General features: G+C 38.8%; 1 protein-coding gene across 13 annotated transcripts in view; it reads right to left on the bottom strand.

Moving 5' to 3' along the window:
* MARK3 (microtubule affinity regulating kinase 3) overlaps nucleotides 1-24875 on the bottom strand; it is a 64821-nt gene that overhangs the window by 32929 nt on the left and 7017 nt on the right. For 11 of the 13 annotated variants that reach the window (XM_075713089.1, XM_075713091.1, XM_075713081.1 and 8 more), the window contains exons 2-6: nucleotides 18657-18848; nucleotides 12652-12705; nucleotides 4783-4831; nucleotides 4014-4079; nucleotides 1448-1518 (exon numbers count right to left, since the gene is read on the bottom strand). In XM_075713089.1, the coding sequence (XP_075569204.1) occupies nucleotides 1448-1518; nucleotides 4014-4079; nucleotides 4783-4831; nucleotides 12652-12705; nucleotides 18657-18848 (432 nt within the window). The remainder of the gene's footprint in view (nucleotides 1-1447; nucleotides 1519-4013; nucleotides 4080-4782; nucleotides 4832-12651; nucleotides 12706-18656; nucleotides 18849-24875) is intronic. The other 2 variants (XM_075713088.1, XM_075713090.1) reach the window with 1 other exon arrangement.

Here is a 24875-nt window from a genome sequence, read left to right as displayed (position 1 = left end):
GATTTTCTTAAAGAGGAAGAAAAATTTTCCTTACTGTCAAGCTGTATAACTCCAGTAATCAGAAATCACTTCTGGGGATATGAAGTCTACAGCTGCTTTTTTGAGGTTCTTTTGGTTGGTTGGGTTTTGGTGTTGAGTGGTTTTTGGGGGGGCTTTTTGGTTGGTTTGTTTTTAAAGATTAAAGAGAGTAAATACAAGATTTTAAAGACATGAGAGAAAACAAAGGAACAAGGATTTCACAGAAATGCTTTTTTTGCCTCCTTATGTTGGGTTAAATACATTTCTATTTTTCTTTACTTTCATGGCTACTTTTGAGCTTATTGTTTATATTGCTTTCACACAATTCTTACTTACAAGACAGAGGGAGCAAACAGTCATGGCACAGTTTGCTAGTTAGTAAAAGTTTTCTTTACAAAGCATTTTGTGAAAGTCATTAATCAATTTCCTGGAAGTCTCATATACTGTATCAAATTTCTTCTACTTTTGTATGGCTACACTTAAGAAGTGAAGCTATTGGGTCCTCCCCTTCCAACAGTGAAACTGACTGTCACAGCATTGCTACAATTCACTGGTTTAAAACCCCTACATATTGTTCAATAATACACTCTTGTCCCTATTCGTTATTTTAAAGTATCATTAAGCAGGAGCGTAATTTTGATATTTATTACTTTTCACAACATTGTCTAGGTTATCCAAGTGACCAAAAGGATGGAAATAACATAGGCATTTACAAATTTCTGCACAAGAGCAGAAAACAAAGTATATCAGACCAGTCAGATCTGCCAGTGAAACTCTAGATGCTACAAGAGCAGAGATTTGGATTTTAATTAGTTATGCAAAAATATTTGCTTATGTTCAATACTGCCTTACTGTAGAATGGAAATGCTTTTTACAGATCAATGAAATCCCAACATCTTTGCAGGGCTAGTTTATCCATCCTAAAGCAAGCTAAACTAACAAGCTAGAAATTACTTTTCCATGACTTTTTAGAACAACTATTAAACTGCATCTTTTCATGTAAGTGGATGGACGTGAACGGATGCCTGTTACATGCACTGCCTTGTGTTTTCAAACCGGCCTGTTTGTTGCCTGTTACATTTGAGTAACTTCCAAAACATTACAGACTAACTGAACTAAGTATATATGATATCAACCCAGAGGAAATGAATTTTGGAAGAGATACACTTCCAAATCAAGCAGTCACTGTGTTCTGGCACTCCTGAACACCCTGGCACACAGCACTAAGGAAACTAGCACCACTGAATGGACTACTAACCCCTTCAAAGTACTACTGTAACCCAAGTTCTTTCTCACTTGGGGCTACAAGTCCACAACATGCTGAACATTGCTAGAAGTCAAATGCAAAGGACAGCCATTTTACTTATTTCAGCACTAAAAAAAAAAAAGGGGGGGGGGGGAAGCTGATGTATAGGACTATTATACATACCTGTCTAAATTTAGCTCTAGCCTCTTTTTCCTTCATTCTTCCATGTGCAACCAGATAGTCAAACACTTCCCCTACAATTCAATAATGAGATACATTAATGCCAATCTCAGAATCTAGAGATTCCTCTCTAGCAGTTGCCCACAGCAGTTTCACTGGAATGACTGTACTTCACATTTATGATTACAGGTTAGCTCAAGAGAACAAGGCACAACTGCTATGCAATTTACTACACCATCATCTCTTACACAAGAAAATAATAAGACTTAATGACTGGGCAGAAAAAACCCAAACATTTCCTTCCAATTATTTATGATAGAAACTGAGCAGCATACTTCTGTTTTGTAAATAAAGGTGACATGTACCCCTTCACAGATCTTCTCACAAGAGTTCCTTTTGCTCCACAAAAAAAAGCTTCATATATGAGAACATCTAATGATATTTGTAAATGTTGTCATACCAGCACTAGAATTTTTCTTTGTGCATGTGTATAAGAGTGTTCTAACCAAAATCAGAAATCTTAGCTTTGACCTAGGCTTGGAAGAAGTACCCACAAGGAAGGTCACAATAATGAGCATAGCAGGACACATTGACATAATCCATCACATAACCATCAGATCTGTAAGATACAGTGAGAAGGATTACTCTTGAACAAGCTCAATGTCGTATGCTTGTGGATGACCAAAGGAGATTACTAAAGCAGTACTAAAGATCTGTTGTGTTTTGGGTTTTTTTCCCCTTTAATCAATCCAGTCATTTTATAGCACATCAATACAGACTACAACATTGAGCTTCAGGTGCAGCCAACTGGCCTGTGAAACACTGACATTTGTAAGAGCATGGGAGATTTTCTTTACTAAAAACCAATAGTCACATACATAAGAACTCCTACAAACACAGACTAGTATGCAATTTTAAAAATTCTTCGCTAATATGTAAAATTAGTAAAAACTTTAGAAGTGGATCAAATATCTAAATATTTTCTACTGAGCAAGAAAACACCGTTTTGTAGATAGCCACCTCACAAGGGAAGAGCTGAGCAACTTCACATTTATTTTTGAAAAGAAGCAACTGCACCAAATTTGAATAAAAACCCCAGAGTCATACAGCAAGAAAAGCAACAACTGAGCAATCTGAGGGAATGTCAGGATTTTCTACAAAATGGCGTTACCTCCCTCTGGAGTGTACTATATAACACTCAACTCTGATAACTCTCACAGCTGTTTCTTCAAAAACCTTGAAGGAACAAACCTGAACACTTCTTCACAATTCAGGTAAAATGACACCAGAGAAAGAATTATCCTCAATTTATGCAAACTGTTGCAGTTGTAGCAATAGCTTCTTTCATCCTGCAGCCACAGAGTTCATATGCATCATGCATGACCAGTATCTTGATAAAGAGGAAAGAGGGGAAATTGATGCCTGCCACTGAGATTACCAGCCATTCCTGTTTTGCACAACACAGCACATGCAAAGGGTGCTCCTGACAGCCTTTTAGGCCAGTACAGTATATATTTCTCCATTACCCTAAGAAAGATCCTCACTGCTTCAGAGAGCCACTGGCCCTTCTACCACCTAGAAGTTAATCACTAGATGGCAACAGGACTTCACTTTTAAGTCTAGTACCATCAAACACCACAGAGATACCTCCAAACACACCTTTACTAACCAATATTTTAATTAAACCTTGGCTGAGCATTTAGGGAGCTGCTAGAAGAAAACACAGGCAGGTAGAGAATCATTACCTGATTTATAGTAATTCATTAAACTTCACATAATCTAAAGTCAGAGTCAGAATTCAATGCTGATTTTCTCTGAAAAGAAGTCTATCTCCCTCCCAAAACTAAAGAAAAGCCTCAACTATTTGAGATTCCCAGCTGCTGATGCTAAAGGGTCACACTGACAAACTGAGTGCTATTAGGTTTTAGCCACCAAGGAATAACTTAAGACTAAATACCTTAATTCTACCTCTGGTGAAAATATCTGACCTTGCATGATGTGTGCTTCCCCCCGCCCCCTGCAATCAGGAATAAATGTTTAAGTTCCTCCTAAAATGGCATAAGGCTAAGCCTAACAATTCTTGACAGTAGAAGGTCTGTGATTAAGATACATCAAATGTCATCAACATCTAAAAAACAGAAGATGCAGTACTCGTGCTATTGAAAGCAACAGTTAAAGAAACACGAAGTGTTTCATCCGAACATGTTTTTACCAAATATCTGATACAAAACAGGACACCAGAGGTAGGAAGCTGAATACAATAAATTGAGAAGGTTGGCATTTGTTATGGACAGGAACAATCGATGGCTGAATAAAGATTGCCATTAAATTTGAGTTGTGAAAACAAAGCAAATGTTACTAAGTTGCAATAATTTCAGAAGCTGGTTTTACAAGTTATAATTATGTTGCCCAAAAAAGTCCCAGAGAATATTAAAGATTTTGCTTAAGATTTTACACTACCATGACATTAATATTTGTTGAAAAAGAAAGCAAAACTTGAAAGAAAATGAGTGCTTTGTCCCACTTGGCAATTTGTTTACATGTGTCATCACAGCAGAAAGGTACTTACCCCCACTTGCATATTCCATTATTAAATAGAGAGTTTTTTCAGTTTCAATGACTTCAAATAGCTTCACTAGAAAAGAAAGCCATTTATTAATCAGTTAACTAGTTGCAGAAGTATTATATTAACCCCATAGAGAGTTCTGTCAGAGAAAAAAACCAAACCTATTTGCTGGCTGCTTGACAATATCAGACTATTAGTCTAAAGCTTTTTCTAATGTTCCTAAACGGAAGATACTGTAACACATTTGGTCAACTCATAGAGAACATTTTCTCAAGGAACAATACTTTGCTTCTGTTACATGGGAAAAGCAACTAAATTAAGCAGAACCTCCACAGATTTGAGCATCAGCAATAGCCGTTCTTATGCACTGAACTGGCATACATGGTGACAAGTGAGCTATCAGTCAGTTTGCTGACAGTCCCGTAACCATACTACATTATTTAAATGTACAATCCTGAACAACTTCTTGACCACTTCTTGGTTTTGGTATATACTTATTTTTAATGAGAACCTGAATTCAGTCAAAATCAATACTATACTCAAAAGGAGCAAAATTATCAGTTAGCTATGCAAATAACAGTTTTGTGCAAAGGGACCAAAACTTTTTTTTTTTTTTAAAACACACAGCTCTGAGAAAGTATTTATTACTGCTGCTTTACAGGAAATTGACATCCTAGTGCAGAATCATCTTAAACTCATACCACAACGATTTTAACAGTGAAAAAGCTGAAGTTTCTCCAGAGTTGGAAATTATGTGAAAGAAACAAGGTACCTATATTTGGATGATTTAAGATCTTCATTATTCTTACTTCTCTAAAGAGCTGAAATAAACATAAAACATGAAATAAGTTAATGAAATAGGTAACACCCATTCTTCCTAAAGCCTAATCATTTTGATATACTTATTTAAACACAAAGGGCAAACATTACTGTTAGCATTTCAATGAAGTTCATGAAACAAGCACTTATTGGAGGGAAGAATTAGGCGTCTGCTTCTTTTAACACCCCTCCTCAAACAAACTAACCCTCAAAAACCTGAAAACACCCACGAAACACTCCAGATAGCTCAGGAGAGAAGTTATCTTAGCTCTGCAGTTTGCAGACTTTTGCGGCCAGAAGACCATTACGAGTCCACGCAGCTTCCTGCTGGCCAGTACATCTCACAGAATCTTTCACCCCCTTCACAGAAAACAGTTTCCAAAGTTGCGTGAACCCCCACCAGAGCACCTTTTGAAGACCACTGCAGTATGTTACTGGTATGAATTCATCATTTTTCAGTACTTTGTTAAAGCCATGGAATTCCTGTGCTACAACAGGAACTCACAAGTGAAAAATCAGCTGCTTATATTGCACAAAAAGCGTGTTATCCAACCACACCATCAAGGAGCAAGTTTTAAGGAGAGATGGGGAGGCAAGGCTCCCCCTCAGCCTTTCAGCAGCATTCCTGCAAGGCGACTGAGGCACAGCAGCATCTAGTCCTGGGTTTGTCACCGCAGCTCCACTGACTCTCCCTGCCAGACATCCAGCCTCCAAGCCTGCTCGGCCAGTACAGCACGCTGAATGTACTTGCCAAAATTAATAGGGCAGAACACAAACGGTGTTTTCCTGACCCAACAATCCCCAGCAGACAGAAGAGACACCATTACTTCAGGGCTACAGTCTCAGAGGGATCAGCCTGCTCCCACCCTCTTCACCATCCACCTTCCTATGCAACAGAATCGTACCACTACCCTTTATGCAAGCATTGGTGTTAATCCAGACTGACACACAAGGTCCAGGAATGAAATCTCACAAAACACACAGCTCCCCCAAATAAAAACACTCCAAGTTTTCTGTTGCAGCTCCCTTGCCCACCCCAGCACATCTATTTTGGCAGGATGGGTGGTGCCCATTTCAAGCTGCAGCATCACATTAGATGAACGGTGCTGCAGCCAAAGACCGCATACTGATTGTACCGATCTTGTTCCCGCCCCCACACACCAGTACCCATGTGAAGAGGGTCTTGCTTGAGTAGTTATTTCCAAAGAGTTCAACTTTGCCTGTCACAGAGAGTAAACTCTGTCCTCCTGCAACTGAACAATAATACAGCAATGACATTTAATGAACCACAAACGAAAGCAAAGCCTGCTACTGATCAGCTGTTAAATATTTTCACCTCTGAAAACTCTCTTCTGCAAAAGACAATTATAAAATGCACATGAATTCCTGGGGTATTTAAAAGATGTGTAGATGTGGTGCTTAGGGACATGGTTTAGTGGTGGACTTGGCAATGCTAGGTTAACAGTTGGACTCAATGCTCTTAAAGGTCTTTTCCAACCTAAACGATTCTATTCTTTTCCAACCTAAACGATTCTATTCTTTTCCAACCTAAACGATTCTATTCTTTTCCAACCTAAACGATTCTATTCTTTTCCAACCTAAACGATTCTATTCTTTTCCAACCTAAACGATTCTATTCTTTTCCAACCTAAACGATTCTATTCTTTTCCAACCTAAACGATTCTATTCTTTTCCAACCTAAACGATTCTATTCTATGACAAACCCTAAGCGTAATACCAAAAATGGCACGTGTTGTTACTGCAAGGTAAAACATTGTTTTTAATGAAGTTGGTTAACAGCAGATGAAGTAAAAGTAGTCCCACTTCTCCCAGTTAAAGAAAACATTAAAAAAACCTTGAAGTGCAAATGCCATTGTATTTGGAAAACCCAAGGAATTATCTTTTTAGGTAGTACACTATATGGCAGTCAAGTGCGTAGCTCTTCTCCCTCTGCAGCTCCCCCCATGCCAGCCCAAGACACCAGAGGGTTGACATTCTTATGCCTCCATTATTTTCTAACAGCATGCTTCAAAAAGCAGGAGTAATCAAGTGGTTTTATTATAAACCTAACACCAACTTCTACAGGAATACCAGTAACGTAACAGACCACATTGAACTTAATGTAAAGAGACTGAAGCAGAATGAAAGTCCACAGCTCCGCAGGAATGCAGACATGGGCAAAAAGAAAGAGATTTGTAAATAAAAGATAACGACATTGTTATTAACAGTAAGGAAGCAAAAAGTGCCGCTGCAAGATTTGCCTCAGGACAGATTTCAGATAAAGAGAAGACATTTAATACATCTACACGTATTACCAATGACTCAAAAATCTGTAGGTGTACTTACTCAATAAAAGCAAAAAAAGTGAAACATAGGAAACAAACAAAACAAACAAAGAGTCAACAAAACAAAACCCTTGTGCCTTTGTGTCTTTTAATAAAAGAAAACATGGTGCGGTGCAATTTAAATAAATAAATAAATGGGGGGGGGGGGGGGAATCACAATTTGGAGACCAGTTTTAACCATTCTCTGCTTTCTGATGTTTCTGTAAAGGCTAAGACTGGGGATCTGCAATCCTCACTGCACTGCCCAACAGACCTTCTCCCCCATGCCACAGCTGTGAATGGCACACTACCTGAACACAGACTAAAACCAGTCTTCCAAATGCTTTTACTTATCTTATTATCATTATCCAGGCCTATGCCTGAGTCTTCACTAGATGACAAACTACTTAAATGCAATCAGGATTGATTGATCAAGTAAATTTTTGGCCATGCAAAACAGTTTCAAAAACTACACGTGCATGCTTTCTTTTTCCCCCAGAGAGGTAAGTGAATGGCCCCCCCTTTTTTTTTTTAAACTATGTTATTTCTGGAGCTTTTTCATATATAATTAGACAAGGTAGACTACTTCACCACCTCTCTCTGATCATCAGAAATTTAAAAGCAGTTGAATCTATAGCTATGTTTTTCTTAATTTTCATTCAGTTCAGCTGAACTGGTGTATAATATATTCTGAATACTCCATTAATACTTTTAATCACAGCTTATATAACTGAAAGCTTCTGGTCAGCTTTGGAAGTTTTGAAGACAGTTTGCTTAATTTGCTCCCAATTGATTGTTGGCATGTTCCACCCCCGATGTACAGATAAAGCCCATTGGGTCAGGCTCTCACCACAGGTAACTCCACTGCTGCACAGATGAAGACCTTGACTGTTACTCAGCTGTTAGCCTATTTACCACCACCTCACCCACCCAAAAAAATGTTCACAGGATTAAGGATGGGAATATAGACAAAGTCATAAATGGTGCCACCAAACAAGTCAACCAAGGGCAATATAGAATAAGACAGTAAGAATGAGGCTAAAATTCACAGTATCATCATGTAAATGAATACATTCTTTATTCTAACCTTTTATTTTTTTAATAAAGTCTGCTGATTTGGCTGGAGCTAACTACTTCCTCCATTGTACACTGTACACTTTGATGGTCTAATGTGATAAAGTCAGGCTCATACCACATTTTGGGCTTCTCTAAACATATCACTGGTCCACAAGATGACTACTCTGCATTACTAACCCGAACGAAACATGTCAAGAAGTAGCTTCTACATGAGCCATTTGTTCAAGTGGGTGACTAGCTTTTTAAAAAAACTATTTTTGTCTCAGAGGAAATTCAAAATAAAAATACTTGAGAATAGCATACAAACACCACCAAATTCTTTATTAGAATTTTAGTTGGATAAATGCACTTCAGATTGTGCTCCTCCCCTAGTCAGTTTAAATGTTATGTTTGGCATTTTGACACAGATAGCAGCTTCCACAGAGATATCTGCAAATGCTTGATGTTGTATTCCTGTATCAGAAATAGAATATAATACATAATACAATGTAAAACATCATGCAAAACATCATGCAACTTTCACACAGTATGCTGAAAAAAAGGTTTCCTAGATTTCATTCCCCAAAAATATTACGTGCATCAACTTCTAGAAAATGAGCTAGTACTTATCATCACACAGTAAAATTAATTGCAAACAGCCAGGTATGATAAAAGCCCACACACTGAGGATCTCTGCCACAGGAACGCAGAAGGTATTAACATCAGAAGACATAAAGCAAAGGTTCTCAATACAGAAAATAATCTTCTTAGTTTTAGGAACTTGTCATAATGAGACCATAAAGGCAGACAATCAACTGAAAACAGTGCTTATCAGTTTAATTTCTAGAGATTAAAAACTACTCCCAACTTGTTGAACAGCTCGTTTTCCATCAACAGGAGCTCTACAAATGTTTCTAAGCAAAGACAAACATCCTTAGTCTGCCAAGCAAATGGCTTTCCGCTTTGTTGTGGTCTGGTCCTTTGACTGTGAGCCATGTTAGATACAGGGAAAGAATTACATCTAATTAATGCTGCTAGCTGACAAGCTGAGCAAAAAAACCCTAACAAACCAGCAATGGAAGCACAGACACACACTGGGTAATAATCTTGAATCAGTTCTACTTGAATTTTATTATGCTGACAAATCCAAAACAACAAGGGAGTGGGGAGAAAGAAGGACCCATCTTTTAAGCCAACTCTCTTCGAACACACTGAAAGACAGATTAGAAGTGTTCCTGCATTAGCTACTGCAAGACTTATAGTAACAAGTTATTTTAAAAATACTGAAAAAGTTTGCTGAAAAGCAAGTCAGTACATTCATCAGATACACAGCACAAACATATCCTGGCCTCCTTTCCCCCAAAGCAGGGGGGCTTTTCATGAGATGTTGTCCCAAGCCAGCTCAAGCTTTACCTGTGTACTACCTAGTAGGCTCCTCCAGATAACCACTTGCTGAAATATGCCCTACAAATAATTACGAGCCTCAAGCAGGGAGCCTTTACACAATACAGGTTTGCCTCAAACAAACCACAACTTGAAAACAGAACAAATTCTTGTTATAAATAGAAAAGCCTGGGCATTTTAAATTCTCATCTTTTTCTTGCAGTTTTTAAAATACTGATTGACACATGGTCCATCTTAAAATTGATGTTTAAGAACTCTAAAAAGCTTTAACAAACAAATAGCCCAAACAAGTGGCAAAACATCTGCACATAATGAACAAAAATATTTGGCTCAGGAGCCAAGTTCTAAAAAAGGAAAATGAGAAGTGATTTAGTGCCATTACATGGGCTTGGTAAAAAAAAAAACCTTGCATATAATGGCATTGCTAATTCAAAAGAAAAAAGCAAACAGTTTTTTTTTTTTTTGTCTAGAAGGAAGTGAACTACTGTAGCATCAGCACTTGTTTCCAGCGAGACCGATATTCACTGGAACTGGGTACACAAATACATTTGTGGAGAATAGTGATTATGACTAACACCACCAGCATGGGAAAAAAGCTCTAAGAATTCCCTGTTCTTTCAAACCAGGGAAGTACCGCTTACAGTTTCCTCTTCACTAAGCAAGAGCACCATAGTAGTAATTAGGTCCTAAAAAAACAGTTAAGAGTAGCTGCATGTGGCTACCGCAGACTTCCTCAGCAGCAGACAAGAAACCTGACTCTTCTGAAGAGCTGTGCTGATGAATATTGAGCTGTCAGGACTGCGGCCGCCTGGAGCTTACTGCGAGGGCATACCAAGAATTACTGCTCCAGAAACCAAAGCAAGTCCTTAACAAGGTTAACTTCTTTCTGGCAGCTGAAGTATCGGTGTGGAAGACATTATACAAAGAAATCAGAACTGGCAGCCTTAATCACCATTTGTTTCCCCACCTAGGGATGCCTAGGGTATGCAGCTACACCACAGCTGAGGCACTGTATACCACACCCTCTTCTCGGCACAGCCTTTCCCTCCCCACCATACCTCAAATATTTCATCGCTCTCTCCAGAAGCGCAAAATCAGAAGCACTTCCATCTTAGCTTCCCCTGCATCTACAGGTCGCGTGCGCAGCTGGCTTCAAATGCACTGAGGCTATGGCACTGCTGACAGTGCTGGGGGAAAAGGGGCAAGGGTTTGCAAAAAAAGCCTTGATAAAGCAAAATTGGTAAGTAATGCGTTGTGCATTCACTCTGCTTACTATGACAAGCAGGCATTTAATTTTAAGAAAGTTACTTTCAATTTTTAAATTGAGAAGACTGACAGATCTCGCTAAATTTTTTCTGTGCTCATATAACAAATGAGCTTAGAGAGCACATTAGCAATCTTGCTCCCCAAATTTGATCTGATTTCTACCCTGCTATTTTGTACTAGTCTTCCAGACTCCCATTTAAGAAACCCAGTGGTAGACAAGACCAATTTACCAATCACATTTTATAATCTAATTTTATAAATTGTAGATAAAAATGAAATTACAAGAGAGACGGAGACATGAGTGGACACTGAGCAGGCTGAAACCCAGGAACCAAAGGGCCAAGCATACTTCCAGCTTGTGGCCTGGCCAAATGAACACCTGCGACTTGTAAAAGGTTTGCTTTGTACCCAAATATGAGCTCAAACTAGCATTACGGCCCAATCTCAAGGTAACACCATTTGAAGGATTAAGATTTTACATTTTTGTCTGAAAACACAGCCTCTTTACTTTTCTCTGACCATTTCTCCCATGCCCTGACCCCTCCCCTTTATATCACACAGCTTTTGTTTCTCTTCCAAGTGCTTCAAGCATTCAACATTTTTTTCAGGTATTCAAAGTTGCACACATCTGCCACACAAATCAACTTTATCTAATCCATCATATTACCTAATTTGCATTTAATTTCCTCCCTGCTTACACAGAAATTACCAATGACCTCAGGGATTAAGCTAAAAAAATTCTGAGAAAACCAGAACCACATTATCCAGTCTACAGAGTCAGCAGGAAGTTGCTACCTGCTCAGACAAGGGAGCTTTTCTTCTACAGGTTATTCTCTGCCTCTCAACCAAACCATACAATGTAAGAACTTGTGTGTTTTTCCAATTTACTTTTGCACCATTAATTTTGATAAAAACATCTAGTCACACGATCTTTTTAGTATTTGTATAAAATCCAAATGTGTATATTCTCCAGTTTACTCTGGTTACGCTACTTCATTTTGTTTGCAGGTAAGTTCTGGGTATTCTCTCGTTCAAACAGAAATATTGCAAGGAGCTTTTTTATCAAAGTACTCAAAAGTAAATAAAAAAAAGCCTTTGACTGCAGCACTTAAAAGGACAGAGTTAGAAAAGTCCTAGGTAAAAGTGACATTTAAATGTACTTCCTGCAGGCACTCCAAAGCACACTGGCTTGCTTGATAAAAGAGTAGGATTTATCACTACTTACTAAAATAGATAAGGCAATACACCTGTAACAGCACATTAAGCATTTGAGGCTAGAGGGAAGAAACCAGAATAGGCATGCTCCCATTTGTTCCATGAAACTACAGCACCCTTTCTGCTGCAAACTACATGAAAGGCGTAGATGCTGCTTGGCCTTCAGTTCAGAGGCAGTATTTTCAAGGCCAGTTTAAGAGGACAGAACATAAGCTTTGTATCTGTAAGTTTAACAAAGCAACCAGCATGAAGGAGACATGGGGGCACGACACCAAACCACGAACGTCCTCTCTACAGAGTTAGCTATGCTTGGGAGACAAAGGAAGTGGCTAATACCACTGTTTTCTCAGTTTACAGCTCCATCCGAGTTCATCTTGAACAACTGCAGGGTTGTCAAAAATATCTGTTACAAACCTAGTTATTAAATACAGTAGTCAGATGTGTGCAAGGTATGCGATGCTTCAGATTCTCCAGCACAGGCATTCAGGGTTAATGGAAGGAGGTGGTGAAACAAAACAAGTTACAATACAGTTGAAAGACGAAATGTAAAAACCTACCTTTTGTAGACTAGTTGGGTTCAGCTGTGTTTTGTCAATTATTTTTATGGCAACCTAAAGGAAGAGTTCATAATCAGTATTTTCCATATAAACAATGCAGTGTTATTACAAGATGGACAAATCCAGTAACAGAAATGGAAAACATGAAAATTACACAAAAAACATTCGACTTTCTTCAGCAAATTATGTATTTGTATTTAAACTAAAAGCACATGGAATTGACAGCTAAAGTGTAATTCATTTCTATTGCAAGAAACTAAACAGGAGAGTGGAAAAAAACCCTAGTATTTTAAGCATTTTAAGATGAGAGAAGCACACTTAAGTCTTTTGCTTGACATAAGACCATCACAGTGACTACAGTGGAAGCTCCAACACCAGACAGTGCCCCGATAGAGAGCAGTGTGCCTACTGATAATATTTACACAGTATAATTACACAACAGATTACACAGTACTGACTGCACATTGGCAGTTTGTGAAGATGCTTCTAAAAGCAGATATTTCAGAAAAAATTGAAAGCAATTCCACACAAATTTTGCAAGAACTAAGTTCACTTTTGGAAATTCACTGAATATTTGTATCAATTTGCTCCCTGATGGATACAAAAAGAAGTATCACTTGTGCATTAATAAAAACCCACTGGCTATAGTACAACAATTTGGGCAAGTTCATTCCTTTACCGGTTCTCATCTTTTCAAGAAACACTGCACAGAAATGCTGAAGAACAAAACAAAAATTTCACAAAATAATCAAAAGAGAAATTCAGTACCATGGTAACTAGTCAGAACCTCAGGATCTGAGGCAATGAATAGGCAACAGAGATGAGCTCCAGTGCAATGCAATTTGGATACACGATGAGTTAGAACAGGGAATGGGAATCTTTCTAGAATTATGTGCCAATTGGTATTTTTCCTTTCTAAATTAGAGACTAAACATACCAGAAAAAACTCTGCAGAAGCCAAGGAGATGGTGACTCCCAAAAAGGCAAGATGCTGCAACTCAGCTGATTATAATACCTCACTGGTGTTGAAGCAAGGGCTTTCAATTCCCCTTGAATTTTTGGCTCAAATAGTAAATGATGTTCCTTCCCATGCCACAGCTCCCATTTCCCTGCATCACTTAGTGCAGTCTTTGTCATCTCATTAACTTGCGGTTGCCAACATATGGAACAAAGAATATCTTATATCAAAGCAGTTTTATTTCCCTACGTTCAAGTGCAAAAATGCATAGAGATCATCATGATGGAGAAGGTAAGAGGGGAACAGTGTTCAATGCTTGGATGCATCACAGAATTCTGTGACAGATACGGTGTTTTCTGAAACTGAGATTCAAGATTTACTTTGAGCACTTCTAGATGCAAGATACAATGAGATGTCACCAAGAAGCTATCTAAGAATACTTCTGCTTTGGGAAGTATTTTCTTCTAAGGTATGCTACTGAAATTAAAGATCACTATTTCCCGAGGCAAAATTCCATTGCAAAACCTTGAGAAATCACTTCAAAAATACAAACAAGAGATAAACACATTAAGCAATAGGTAATTTTATATTAGCAGCTGTGTACGAAACCAAGAAAGATTTTTATCTCCACCTTTATGCCTGTTGTTACCTTCGTGACAATAGTTCAAAGTTACTCACTTCCTGCAATCTCTCATAAATCCATGCTGGATGTAGAGTGACCACTGCCTTTTTCAACAGCAGACAACGTTGTCTGAAAATCACCTGGTACCCCAAGACCACCCATGCCACAGAAGATGGCTGTTCACTTGGTAAGTGCATTCTACTCAGAAAAAGTTGCATTTGCATTCTGAGCTGTACCATTCTGGCCAATCTTTGAAAGACGTAAACTTGTTTCAACCCAGGAAGTCTTAAGGTATGGGGTTTCTGCAATACAGCTCACCTCTCACACTGTGCATTGGTGCCAGATGATCAGAGAGGTCTCTGACACTGGCAAACAAATTCAGCCCTGGAGATACAAGGAAGGTACGCGCCTCAGTTTTCTAAAAGGCAGACTCCCAGGCCTGTTCAGTGCACTAATTATAGCCTTAAAAGCAGGATGAATTTAGAGAATTCCTATTCATGTGAACACTGAGAGTACAACGTGTTAACACTGACTCTGAAAGCTTGAGCCCATCATCAGAACAGGGAGCAGTTTCAGGTGCCTTGATAAGGTCTCCAAATCACAGACAAAGAGAGCTTGCCCTCAAGAATAGTTCTGACAAGCCTGAGAAAGAAAATCCTGTTTTATTAAGCATAACTAATAAAGCATCAAATTGCCTTCCAAAACAGAAACTTTGCTCTCTTCACACAAAGTGAATCTGGAATGGTTTCAAATATCGTGTGCTATAGCCAATGTTGGAGGAATGCAAGTCCACCTACACCGTTACACCGCTGCATCAGCCATGATATTCTGTGTGAGATCATTAGTAGAACGAAATTAACTTTGGTTTCACCATTCACAATAACTTGACTTAAAACATTCCTCCTACATGACTTGAATGAGGGAGTTAAAGCAATCAGAAGTTGAGATACTGAGCAAACTGGCCAAACTGCTACCATTCAAAATGTTTTCTCGCTCTTAAATTTCACTTTTTCCAAGGGAAGAACAGAAAGAAGATGACAATAGATTCCTTGGAGTCAGACTTGGATCCTGAAAGAATCCTGTCTCACTAGGAAACTTCAACTTCCTGGCTATTAACTGAACACGTCTTTAACGAACAAAAGGATCCATATGTTTTTGGCTGTGATTCCAACCACCTCAGTAACAGCAAAAGGTAGTTTTAGATTAATTTTGGCAAGTATGGAAGACTTGTCAGAGAAAATAACCTTTGATAAATTACAACAGAAAATACATGGCTTAAAGTCAAAGAATTAACAAAAGCAGATCTACAATGAACATTCTTGGTTTCAAAAGGGCAGAGACACTACAAGTAATACTCTCCTAGACAGAGGATCTCGAAGGAGTGTGTTTCTAAACCCAGTTCTAGTGCAGTGAAGCTAACCCTCCCTCCATACATGTGCACTGAGCAGAAGGCCACACACTCCTTGGCAGGACAATTCAACCCCCTCAAGTTAGGCTGATGTTCTGATCACCCCCCAAAGGGCTAAACGTTTCTCCCTTTCTGTAATTTGAGACTGGGCTCTTATCATATACCCTGCACACACCAAAGAGTCCTGGAACTTACTCCAGTTGGAAACATGAAAGCTGTATCTCAAGCAACAGGAAAGTACATAGGGAAGGACTCCAGATGTAAGGAGATGAGCAACTACCCTAGAAAAATGCTTGAACAAACATAACCTCCTCCCAAGAAGTGACAGAAAAATGCTGATCTGCTGCATGATTTAGAAGTTAATCAGCGCAGAGATATAAAGAAGGAATTGCCATAAAGTGAAACTGAACTGGACACTTAAAAGGACATTAAGAATAGCCACATAGATAACAAGGAGAAGGTAAGTAGGGTTCAAATACAGCAAGGATACATTAGAGATGAAAACTCATTTAAGCGTGACTCCCAAAACTAAGCATTTTATTTTAGGTTTTGGTACATAAGATGGAAAAAAGAATAGGAACAAAGACAGGACAGCCAGCAGGAATGAGTGCGTAACTAGGAAATCACAAATGCAGGAAGATGAGTGCTGTCTGGCTGAGGCCAGACTGAGAATATTATTCCAGAATTTTTAAGAGTGGCAGGTTTAAAGAAAAAAAAAAAAAAACCAAACAAAACACCAAACCATTCTTGTAGCACAGATTTGTAACATCTATCAAGAACAAAATGGCAGCACAGGTTTAGAAATTACCAGACAACATTTTTTTTTCTAGTAGAGCCATCTAGCACAAAATTCTTGAGCTTGAAACTTGCAGGGAAAAAATAGGGAAACAGACAGAAGGGTTAAATGCAACATATTTTCCTACAGTTAATTGTGCCCTATGGAAACACACAAGATATGACCATCTGGACTATTGTAAAGCCTCATCTAGGAGGATGCATGGAAATTATTGAACTAGATAAGCTGATATGCGCACAGAGCTTTTTTAATTAAAAAAATGGCTAAAGAGATATCATGTTGTAAATAAATGAGTAAGAGTTTTTCAAGGACAGGACTTGAAACCAATCTTGTTTAATATCTGTATCAGTGGCCTTGGCATGGGAAGTCAAACCATAATGATTAAGTTTGTTGAAGGAGTTAAGAGGCACCATCAAATACAGTGGAAAGCTGATATAAACAACCCTGGAGATGAGTTAGCAAAGAAAGCAAGATTCGACAAAGTACAAGGTGCTGTTGCTGATCACAACCAAAAAACATCAATGTGACAGCCATGAAAAAGGTTAGCACAATCTAAAGATTGATCAGATAAATAGTTCTGTAAGGGCAAGGGTAAATTAATGACACTGGGGAAATTGTTATCCAGAATATTGTGAACAATTCTGGTCATACACATCTAAAATACGTAATTATTATCAACGCTGTACAGTTTACCTAGCAAGAAGAGAAACTTTTACTCATCTCTCTTACAAAGAAAAAAAAAATTAAAATGCCTTCAAGATACTCCTATAAAACTAGCTTAATCATTCCTTTCAAAGGAATGCCACTCATTCTAGGTAACCAGGACCAATGGCCATGTCCTGGAAAGTATTTATGCTCTGAATTGATTGAATGACATCTATTCCATGAGAGAAAGAAACTTAATACTTAAATCTTTCCAAATTTGGCCAAAGATTTTACACTGTCACTTGAGTTGTTGACATGTCAAACAAAAGTAATGAAGCAGAGGACCACACACAGTTATGTGCAAGTAAAAGAAAAGGTACTTAATTTTTGCAATGTGTGACACATGATACCTATCTCCAACTCCTATACCTGTAACAGCAGCAAAGAAATACTAACCAAGTACTTGCATTTCCTGGGTTAGGTATCAGTAAAAAGAGGAGGGAACTTAAGTGGAAAGCAATTAACCAAAAACTTTGTCTACAAACAAGCACTAACTTTAACATGAGAAGACAACTACTGATCACCAGAACTGTCAGTTTAAAAAATAAAAAAATAAAAATCCCTCCCAACAACTCTTGCAAAATGATGTCCCCACTGTTCCTCCTAGTGCTACTGAACTCCGTATTAGCTCAGAAAAAAGAAATTCCCTTAAAGCCCTACAGTAAGCCACATAGCTCTCTTTAAAAGTCCTTGCCGGTATCAGCAAACATTTACTTCATTAGACAGGTTTGGCAAGAAAAGGTCAACAAGGTGTTTCTCCCTCTTTCAGTATGTAGAGTTGCTATTAATAAAACAGCACCAACAGCACCTTCTTGTAACAAGCAAACAGGAGTATAGCTCACCAAATCAGAACCATCATTAACTGCAAGTTATTAATTACATTGCAATGGCATGCAGGAACCAATTATGGAGCTGAGCTAGACACTATGAAGAGATACAAGAGAAAGCTTGTCTATACCACACAACACTGAGCAAGACACACAAACTGGCTCTGAACAAACTGGAGGGTCTTCCCAAGGCTGCCCAGCACTGCAGACACTAGCAGAACTCCTGGGAGATACATTGCTTTGGCAAGAAAATACTGTCTTTGGGCTACTCAAACCATAATCAAGAAGATATATTAGTTCTCATTCCTGACTTCCCCTCCAATACAGCCCTGTACCATGCAGTACAGAAACACCGAGAAGCGGTCTTTCCAGCAAGCTTACCTAATTGCTATATATTGAGCCCTTTTTTGGGAATGGAGGATTTAGCAGAGAACTCTAGTAGCAAACTTGAACACAAATCAGATGGGACAGGGACTTGTCAAAAAATACAAATTTAAGAGACCACCTTCAAGAGAAATTGTTTTGCAATCATTATTAGAAAAAATAGTCTTCCATTTCTGTTTTTTTCTACATCAGTGGCAATATCTCTAGTAAAATGTGCTAAATGTTTGCAGACTTAGATGATGCTATTCTAAGAGCACCTTCACACCTACTGCAATTCACTACTGTTTACACCCATGCTACTTTACCTCTCTGCCAGTTAGGATGTGCCTTGCCAGTTTTACTTTTGCAAAATTCCCCTTTCCAATCGTTTTAAGGAGTCTGTAATTTCCAATATGCGGCTGCTCATCTGCGCAGGAAGCTATAGAATTCCTGCAGCGAGCTCCAGAGCGCCCAGTTCGAGAGGAAACTTCCTGCCGTCCATCTCCATGGGACATGTGCTGCAATAAAAACATACACAGATAAGGCTGACAAAGACAAAACACATCAGTGATGAGAAGCATACAACATTCAAAAACATCAGCAACTCCTCTGAAGAAACCTTCAAAGCATCCAATTCAAACTTCAGATTCACGCTGAACTTTGCTCTGATGGGGACAATAAAGGGGTTCCCAGTTCCCAACACAATATCTATTTCATCACCTGATAAAGAGCAAGTGGAGCATCACCTGAACCGCTACAATAGTTGAGCATTTTTTAAGTAACTTATGCAGACTGCTAAATCAATTATGGAACATGGAGGTGTTTGATATTATTTCCCGTTTGCATTACTGTGCCTAACTAAAGCAGGAAAGCCCTTGGAAAAGAGACACAAACAAAGCTTTTCCAAAAGCACACACAGTAAAATGGTCACCCTTATTGGACAGTTTAATACTACTGATAAAGTAATAAAAGGGTTTTTTTCTCTTGTACTAGACTCCTGCTCCTACAAAACCTCATGACTGAAAATACCCAGGACAGCCTGGAGAACAAGGGAAGAAATCTTACCTAATTTATAGAAACCCTGGATATTAATAGGCTGAGCACCAGTTAGAGATCTGAGATCCTGTCTGCAATCTGTTAAGTTCCTTTCACTCAGTTTCTCTGAACAGCTATTAATTGTAAAAATGAATGGGTATATATCATACCTATAACAATCTTTATCACAGAATCACAGAATGCTTTAAAGGTCATCTAGCCCAACCCCCTAAACAGGCCATGTTGCTCAGAGCCCCGTCCAACCTGACCCTCAATGTTTCCAGGGATGGGGCCTCCACTACCTCTCTGGGCAACCCATTCCAGTGTTTCACCACCCTCACTGTAAAAAATTTCTTCCTTGTAGAAACATAGAATTACCCATTAGATCACATGGTTAAGATAACAGTAAAGTATTTTTTCATTTCCTGACAGCCTGTTTATAAAAGAGCAGGTCCCTTCATGTCCCCTAGTTCCCAACTCATGGTTGAGGTCCATACACCAACTTCGCCAATTAAAGTATTAGTTAGAAATGCTCAGTAGTATGCAAATATGGAGCAAATGTCTGGCTACACAGAAGATGATATGCGAAATTCAGAGTCATCCCAGAAATCCCACATCTCACTCTTCTACTACTCCTCCTCTTGCTGAAACCCAGCGCGGACAACCAAAAATCTGGCATATAGCAACACTCAGTCTGAAAATCACTGTAGCATAAGGATGCGAGATCGTAACTCAAGAGCTAACAAGCATGGTACAGGCACAAATGAACAAATCCACGCTTGCATGACACTTGGCAAGTTTCACACTCTGTTTAATAACCTGATGTAACCTTGTGACCATATACTCTGGCATCTTAAGTTCCCTGGTTTGTTAATTTGAGTGCAACAGCTGTGATCAAATTATTTTTAAAAACACATTCATTTCATTTAAGAAATACTCCTGACAGAAGTCTACAGCAACTCTTGGAAAATTGTTTTAATAGTTACTATTTAAAAAACCCCCACACATACACACTATGGTGCATATGTTTTACTATCTATCTGGCTTTAGTGTCTCCTTACCGCCTGGCTACTGCTTTGTCACCAGATTTGTACTTCCCATATAGGTACTTAATTACTATGATCATGTTACCCCTTCACTTTAATTAGTTATATATAAATATATTGAGCTCCCTAAACAGGCTGCTGTAAGAATGATTAAGACAAGACAACATTTCTTGTAGTTCTTTTCAGAACCCTCTCCTACTTTTCCAACACCTTTTTGTGGGGCTCATGCTAGAACTGGACATGTCATACCAACACTAGGTGCAGTAGGACTAAACACAGAGACTGCATCTTCTGTTCAACACTCCACTGATTTTACATGGACAGAACTAGCCTTCTTGGCAGAAGACCATCTGTATCTGACCACCCAACGCAGACCATAACTCTTTTTAAGAATTACTGCTTCCTATTCCCTCACCACACATAATGACTTTCGTTCTTGGTTCTTTATATGCATGTCTCGCATTTCACTGAAGTGAAATGCAGAATTTCCTTACATGCAGGTTCTTACGTCTTCCCAATGACTGGCCCATCCTGCCCTATAGAATATTCTAGCAATCTTTATCATAGTTTTCAGGAGTAGTATACATTTCTTCCAAACCACTAATAACTGGCACAGGAAGAAGAAGCACACCCATAACAAGATCCAGTAAAAAATCAACACCTGGTAACAATTCATTGTTCTCAATAATATCTGCAGGCCTACAACAGCTGGGTAAGTGTTTATCAATCAATAATTCTCATGGAGAGGAAGGACAAGAGCAGTCACCCAGCTGAAGGGAACTACTAAAGCCAGTGGAACTCTCTATCAACAATGTCACTATGTTGCATGCCCTTAATGCCAGGCTGGTGCTGGTTGTTCCGGCCATCTTATTTACCCCTGTATGTACTGGCACAGCAATGCCAATCCTCTATCCTTCCCTAAACTTTGACTTCTAACAAACCTTCCAGCGCACAATGTAGAGAACTTCTCTGTCAGCTCCTCTGGTACCTTCTAGTGTCAAGTTATTCAGACCAGCCAGAAAAAAGCAGCAACTGCTGATGCTAGATGCTAACATCCTCCTACATTGCCACCCCCAGTGATCAGGGACTGGGATGTTCTGTACAGGGCCAGAAGGATATTTCTTGGATATATTAGAGGAAGGCTCACTTTTAGTTCAAGTACAGCATCCCAGGACTACAGCTGTACTACTTACATTGCACTACACTGAGCTGGTAACCTACCTCGGAAAGAGAAGTATATCAGAACTATTTAGACTATAGCCCTTTCACAGCGGGATCCGTGGCACAGACACACAAGCTGGCTTCAGCAAGAGCCAGCCTACCTCCAAGCAGCGCTTATTAGCTTAGGCTCTCTAGCAGACAGATTCAACAAGTAGCTTGCTTTTGAACCACACAGCTGACTGAAAACAGAGCATCTGCATCTGTGCTGTCTTATGCTTGAACAAATACACTGTGTTAGACCTGAGCTAGCTTATGAGGCAGTTGAGATGTGTGCACTGAGTACCACGTATTCCCAGACCAGAGAACCTGAGTATAGGTTCTGATCTTACGCATATCCTACTTTATATAAACAATATTAGGTAAAAGAAAGATTGTTATACTAACAAATTCTATTCCACATAGTAAACCACCCCAGTTAATATATCTTGAGAGCTTCACTGTTCCCTGTTGACGAAAGACTTCTCGTGTCCTATAATTTTTTTCATGCTTTCTAGCTTTGCACTTAAAGGGAGGAATTAACAGCTGCGAACTTATCTGGACTAGCACTGACAAATTTAACACAATCTCCTTGTACAGAGGTTTGCATTTCCACCCTAACCCAGATTATTTCTTTTCAAGAATATGACCTTTTTCAGCTGTGGTTTTTGAGTATCAAGCTGTATGTTGTTAAGCAGTCCAGTTCTCTCCAAATGACTTGCTCATAGCTGTGTTTCACACTGTAGAAATCTGTCCATTTGCAACCGTATCTAGTTTGGACTTTATTTCACTTCACGTAAGTAAATCTATCAGCAAGTCCTTCCTCTGTCAAATACAAGACTATTACATTGAACAGAACACAAGCTTTCTAAAAACTGCAGAAAACAGCTTCTCAGTTTCAACATGGATTTTCTTTTGCTTATGGAAATGAAGGAAGAAGAGGGCTTGGTAGCATACAGCACTAAAAGGCATAAACTCAAAACTGAGTAAAAGTGTTTCTCCCACCCAAATCATTTTCAAGAAGCCATGATAGGTAGATGGGAAGCTAAATGGTGTAGGCAAAAAGCAAACATATAGATGGTCCAGGAAAAGTTCAAGTCACGCACTGGCTTGTAGAGCATTTGGCTATACTCGGCTACTTCCAGGGTAGTTTCCTCAGCAAACAGATTAACAGCTCCAATCTCAGTCCAGAGCATCCCCCACTCGCTAAACCAAGAGGCGAATCATTTGTCTTTTCCCAAGCAGATCCTCAACTCTGCAGATTTTGCCTCCCTGACCCCCAAAGATTCCGTTCAGTTTCAGGCTTCTTTCCCAGGTCCACATTTATATGGCTTCAATAAGAAACGGGGTTTGTCTTAAAAACATAAGATTTAAAACAAGCATGTGTTTATTTGTAGTACGTTTCCATACATTGTGGTAGGTGAGCTGTATTCTCCTGGATATGCATTCATGCTCATTCATGACACTCACCATGGCTGAGGGATTCCCAAAATACCTGTCTTCACCCAAAGAAAGACCATTATACTGCAGACAGGGAACTGAAGCAAGGAGACCAAGTACTTTGTGCAGCTTCAGGCTAGCCACAGTCACCATCTCTTTTAAAAGAAAAGTCTCCTGAAATCCACTCATGACAAGACAGCACTTTCTTCCATATCTTGGCATGTATCAGGTTCTATTTCAGAATCTTTTAAATACTTTAAAGGGATTTTTTTTTGCACACAGTAGGAGGGTTTCCTAAAAAACTATCCATTTTCAAACCAACAAGACAACCTCCCTCATTTAAAAAAAAAAGAGGGCATTTTCCTCCTCCTCCCCCCAGCCCCACCCTGGTATTACTCAACCCAGAAGGAAATGGAGTAAGCCATCTCCCTTTGTGAGAGACCTTACTGTGAGGGAGGGACCAAGCCTAAGACCAACTATATTTGGAACACAATGCAAAACCCACCTTTTCGCAAAAGCCTTCCCCCAATGATGAGCCGACATCCTTTCATAGCCAGATAATGATTAGCATGAAGAGAAAGAAAAAGAAAAGGAAAGAAAGTAAAAAGCAAATGAAGTATGAAGGTGCCGATAACTGAAATCTTTTTGGTAGATGTTAGCTTTATCCAGTATCTGTGCTATTAGAGATATCTTAACATTCACAGCATTAGAAACACACAGGGTAGAGGATGACTAGTATCAAAGTTCTTATACTGCTTAAGAAGGTGCCAACAGCTGAGAAAAACCTGGAAGAGACAGAATCTGATATCCATTCGAAGAGCTGAAAAACATTAAGAAATTAGAACGCCCAAGATCTGCAAAAATCCATGTTTATTTACAGTAAGTAGGAAGCTTTCTTTCTAAAACAAGGAGGATAAACTGTATCAACATTTTTTAAAAGCATTTCTTTTATACAATAGTGAAAACTACTTTCTCATCAGCCACATGAACTAATCAAATGTAATCTTACAAGTCTCTAGGAATGATTATTACCTTAGCTGTTACCTCATCTTTGTATAAAACACTATGAAGTGATATTACAGAATTTCTTAGAAAGCTGTCAGACCAGTAACAATCATGATAGTCTCATTAGATTCAGCATTTTTAATTATAATTAAGAAAAAATTGTACTTAAAGCCTATCCCTTACAATGTTAATAATCTAAACGTTCCAGGACATGATGAAAATTTGAGACACTAAATTGCTTCATTACCCTAACTTGGGCACACAACATATAAACACATGGTAATTTCTGGCTGCGCACTCCCCACCAGCACTCATTTATAGAGAACCTTATCAGGAAATATATCGTAGTTTTTTAAAACACAAAAATATTTTAAATGAAACATGTGAAGACAAATTTCACTGCAGCCTTTCCTAACAATGTGTTGTATTTTATTTCCCATTTATGATTAACATCTTTAAAAACATACAGACTGCTGAGTACTACTCAGTGTAAGAGAAAAAAAGGTTAGCCTCAAGGATATTCACAGAGGTAGCGTCTTACTGTGCAGATATATCCATGAAACAGCACAGCAGGGCATCCTGTGACTGCTGACAAAGGAATTATACTGGAAAGTCAAAACACAGACTTACATTTCTGGCAACCACCAAGAGGTGTCACAGCAAACACTCAACCGTAATTGTCTATATACCAGTTACTGCTCTGAAAATCCCTAAGTCACCATATATTATAAAATATGACATTATTTTCCTGTATTATAAAATAGGAAGACATCAGGCGAAGAAGTCCTGTACTTGTCCTCATTTTACTTCCCTCCTACCACT

Source organism: Pelecanus crispus, chromosome 6, assembly GCF_030463565.1.
Source record: "Pelecanus crispus isolate bPelCri1 chromosome 6, bPelCri1.pri, whole genome shotgun sequence".
Taxonomy (NCBI): Eukaryota; Metazoa; Chordata; class Aves; order Pelecaniformes; family Pelecanidae; genus Pelecanus; species Pelecanus crispus.
Note: the sequence above shows the minus strand (reverse complement) of the source record. Positions and strands in the feature narration are given on the sequence as shown.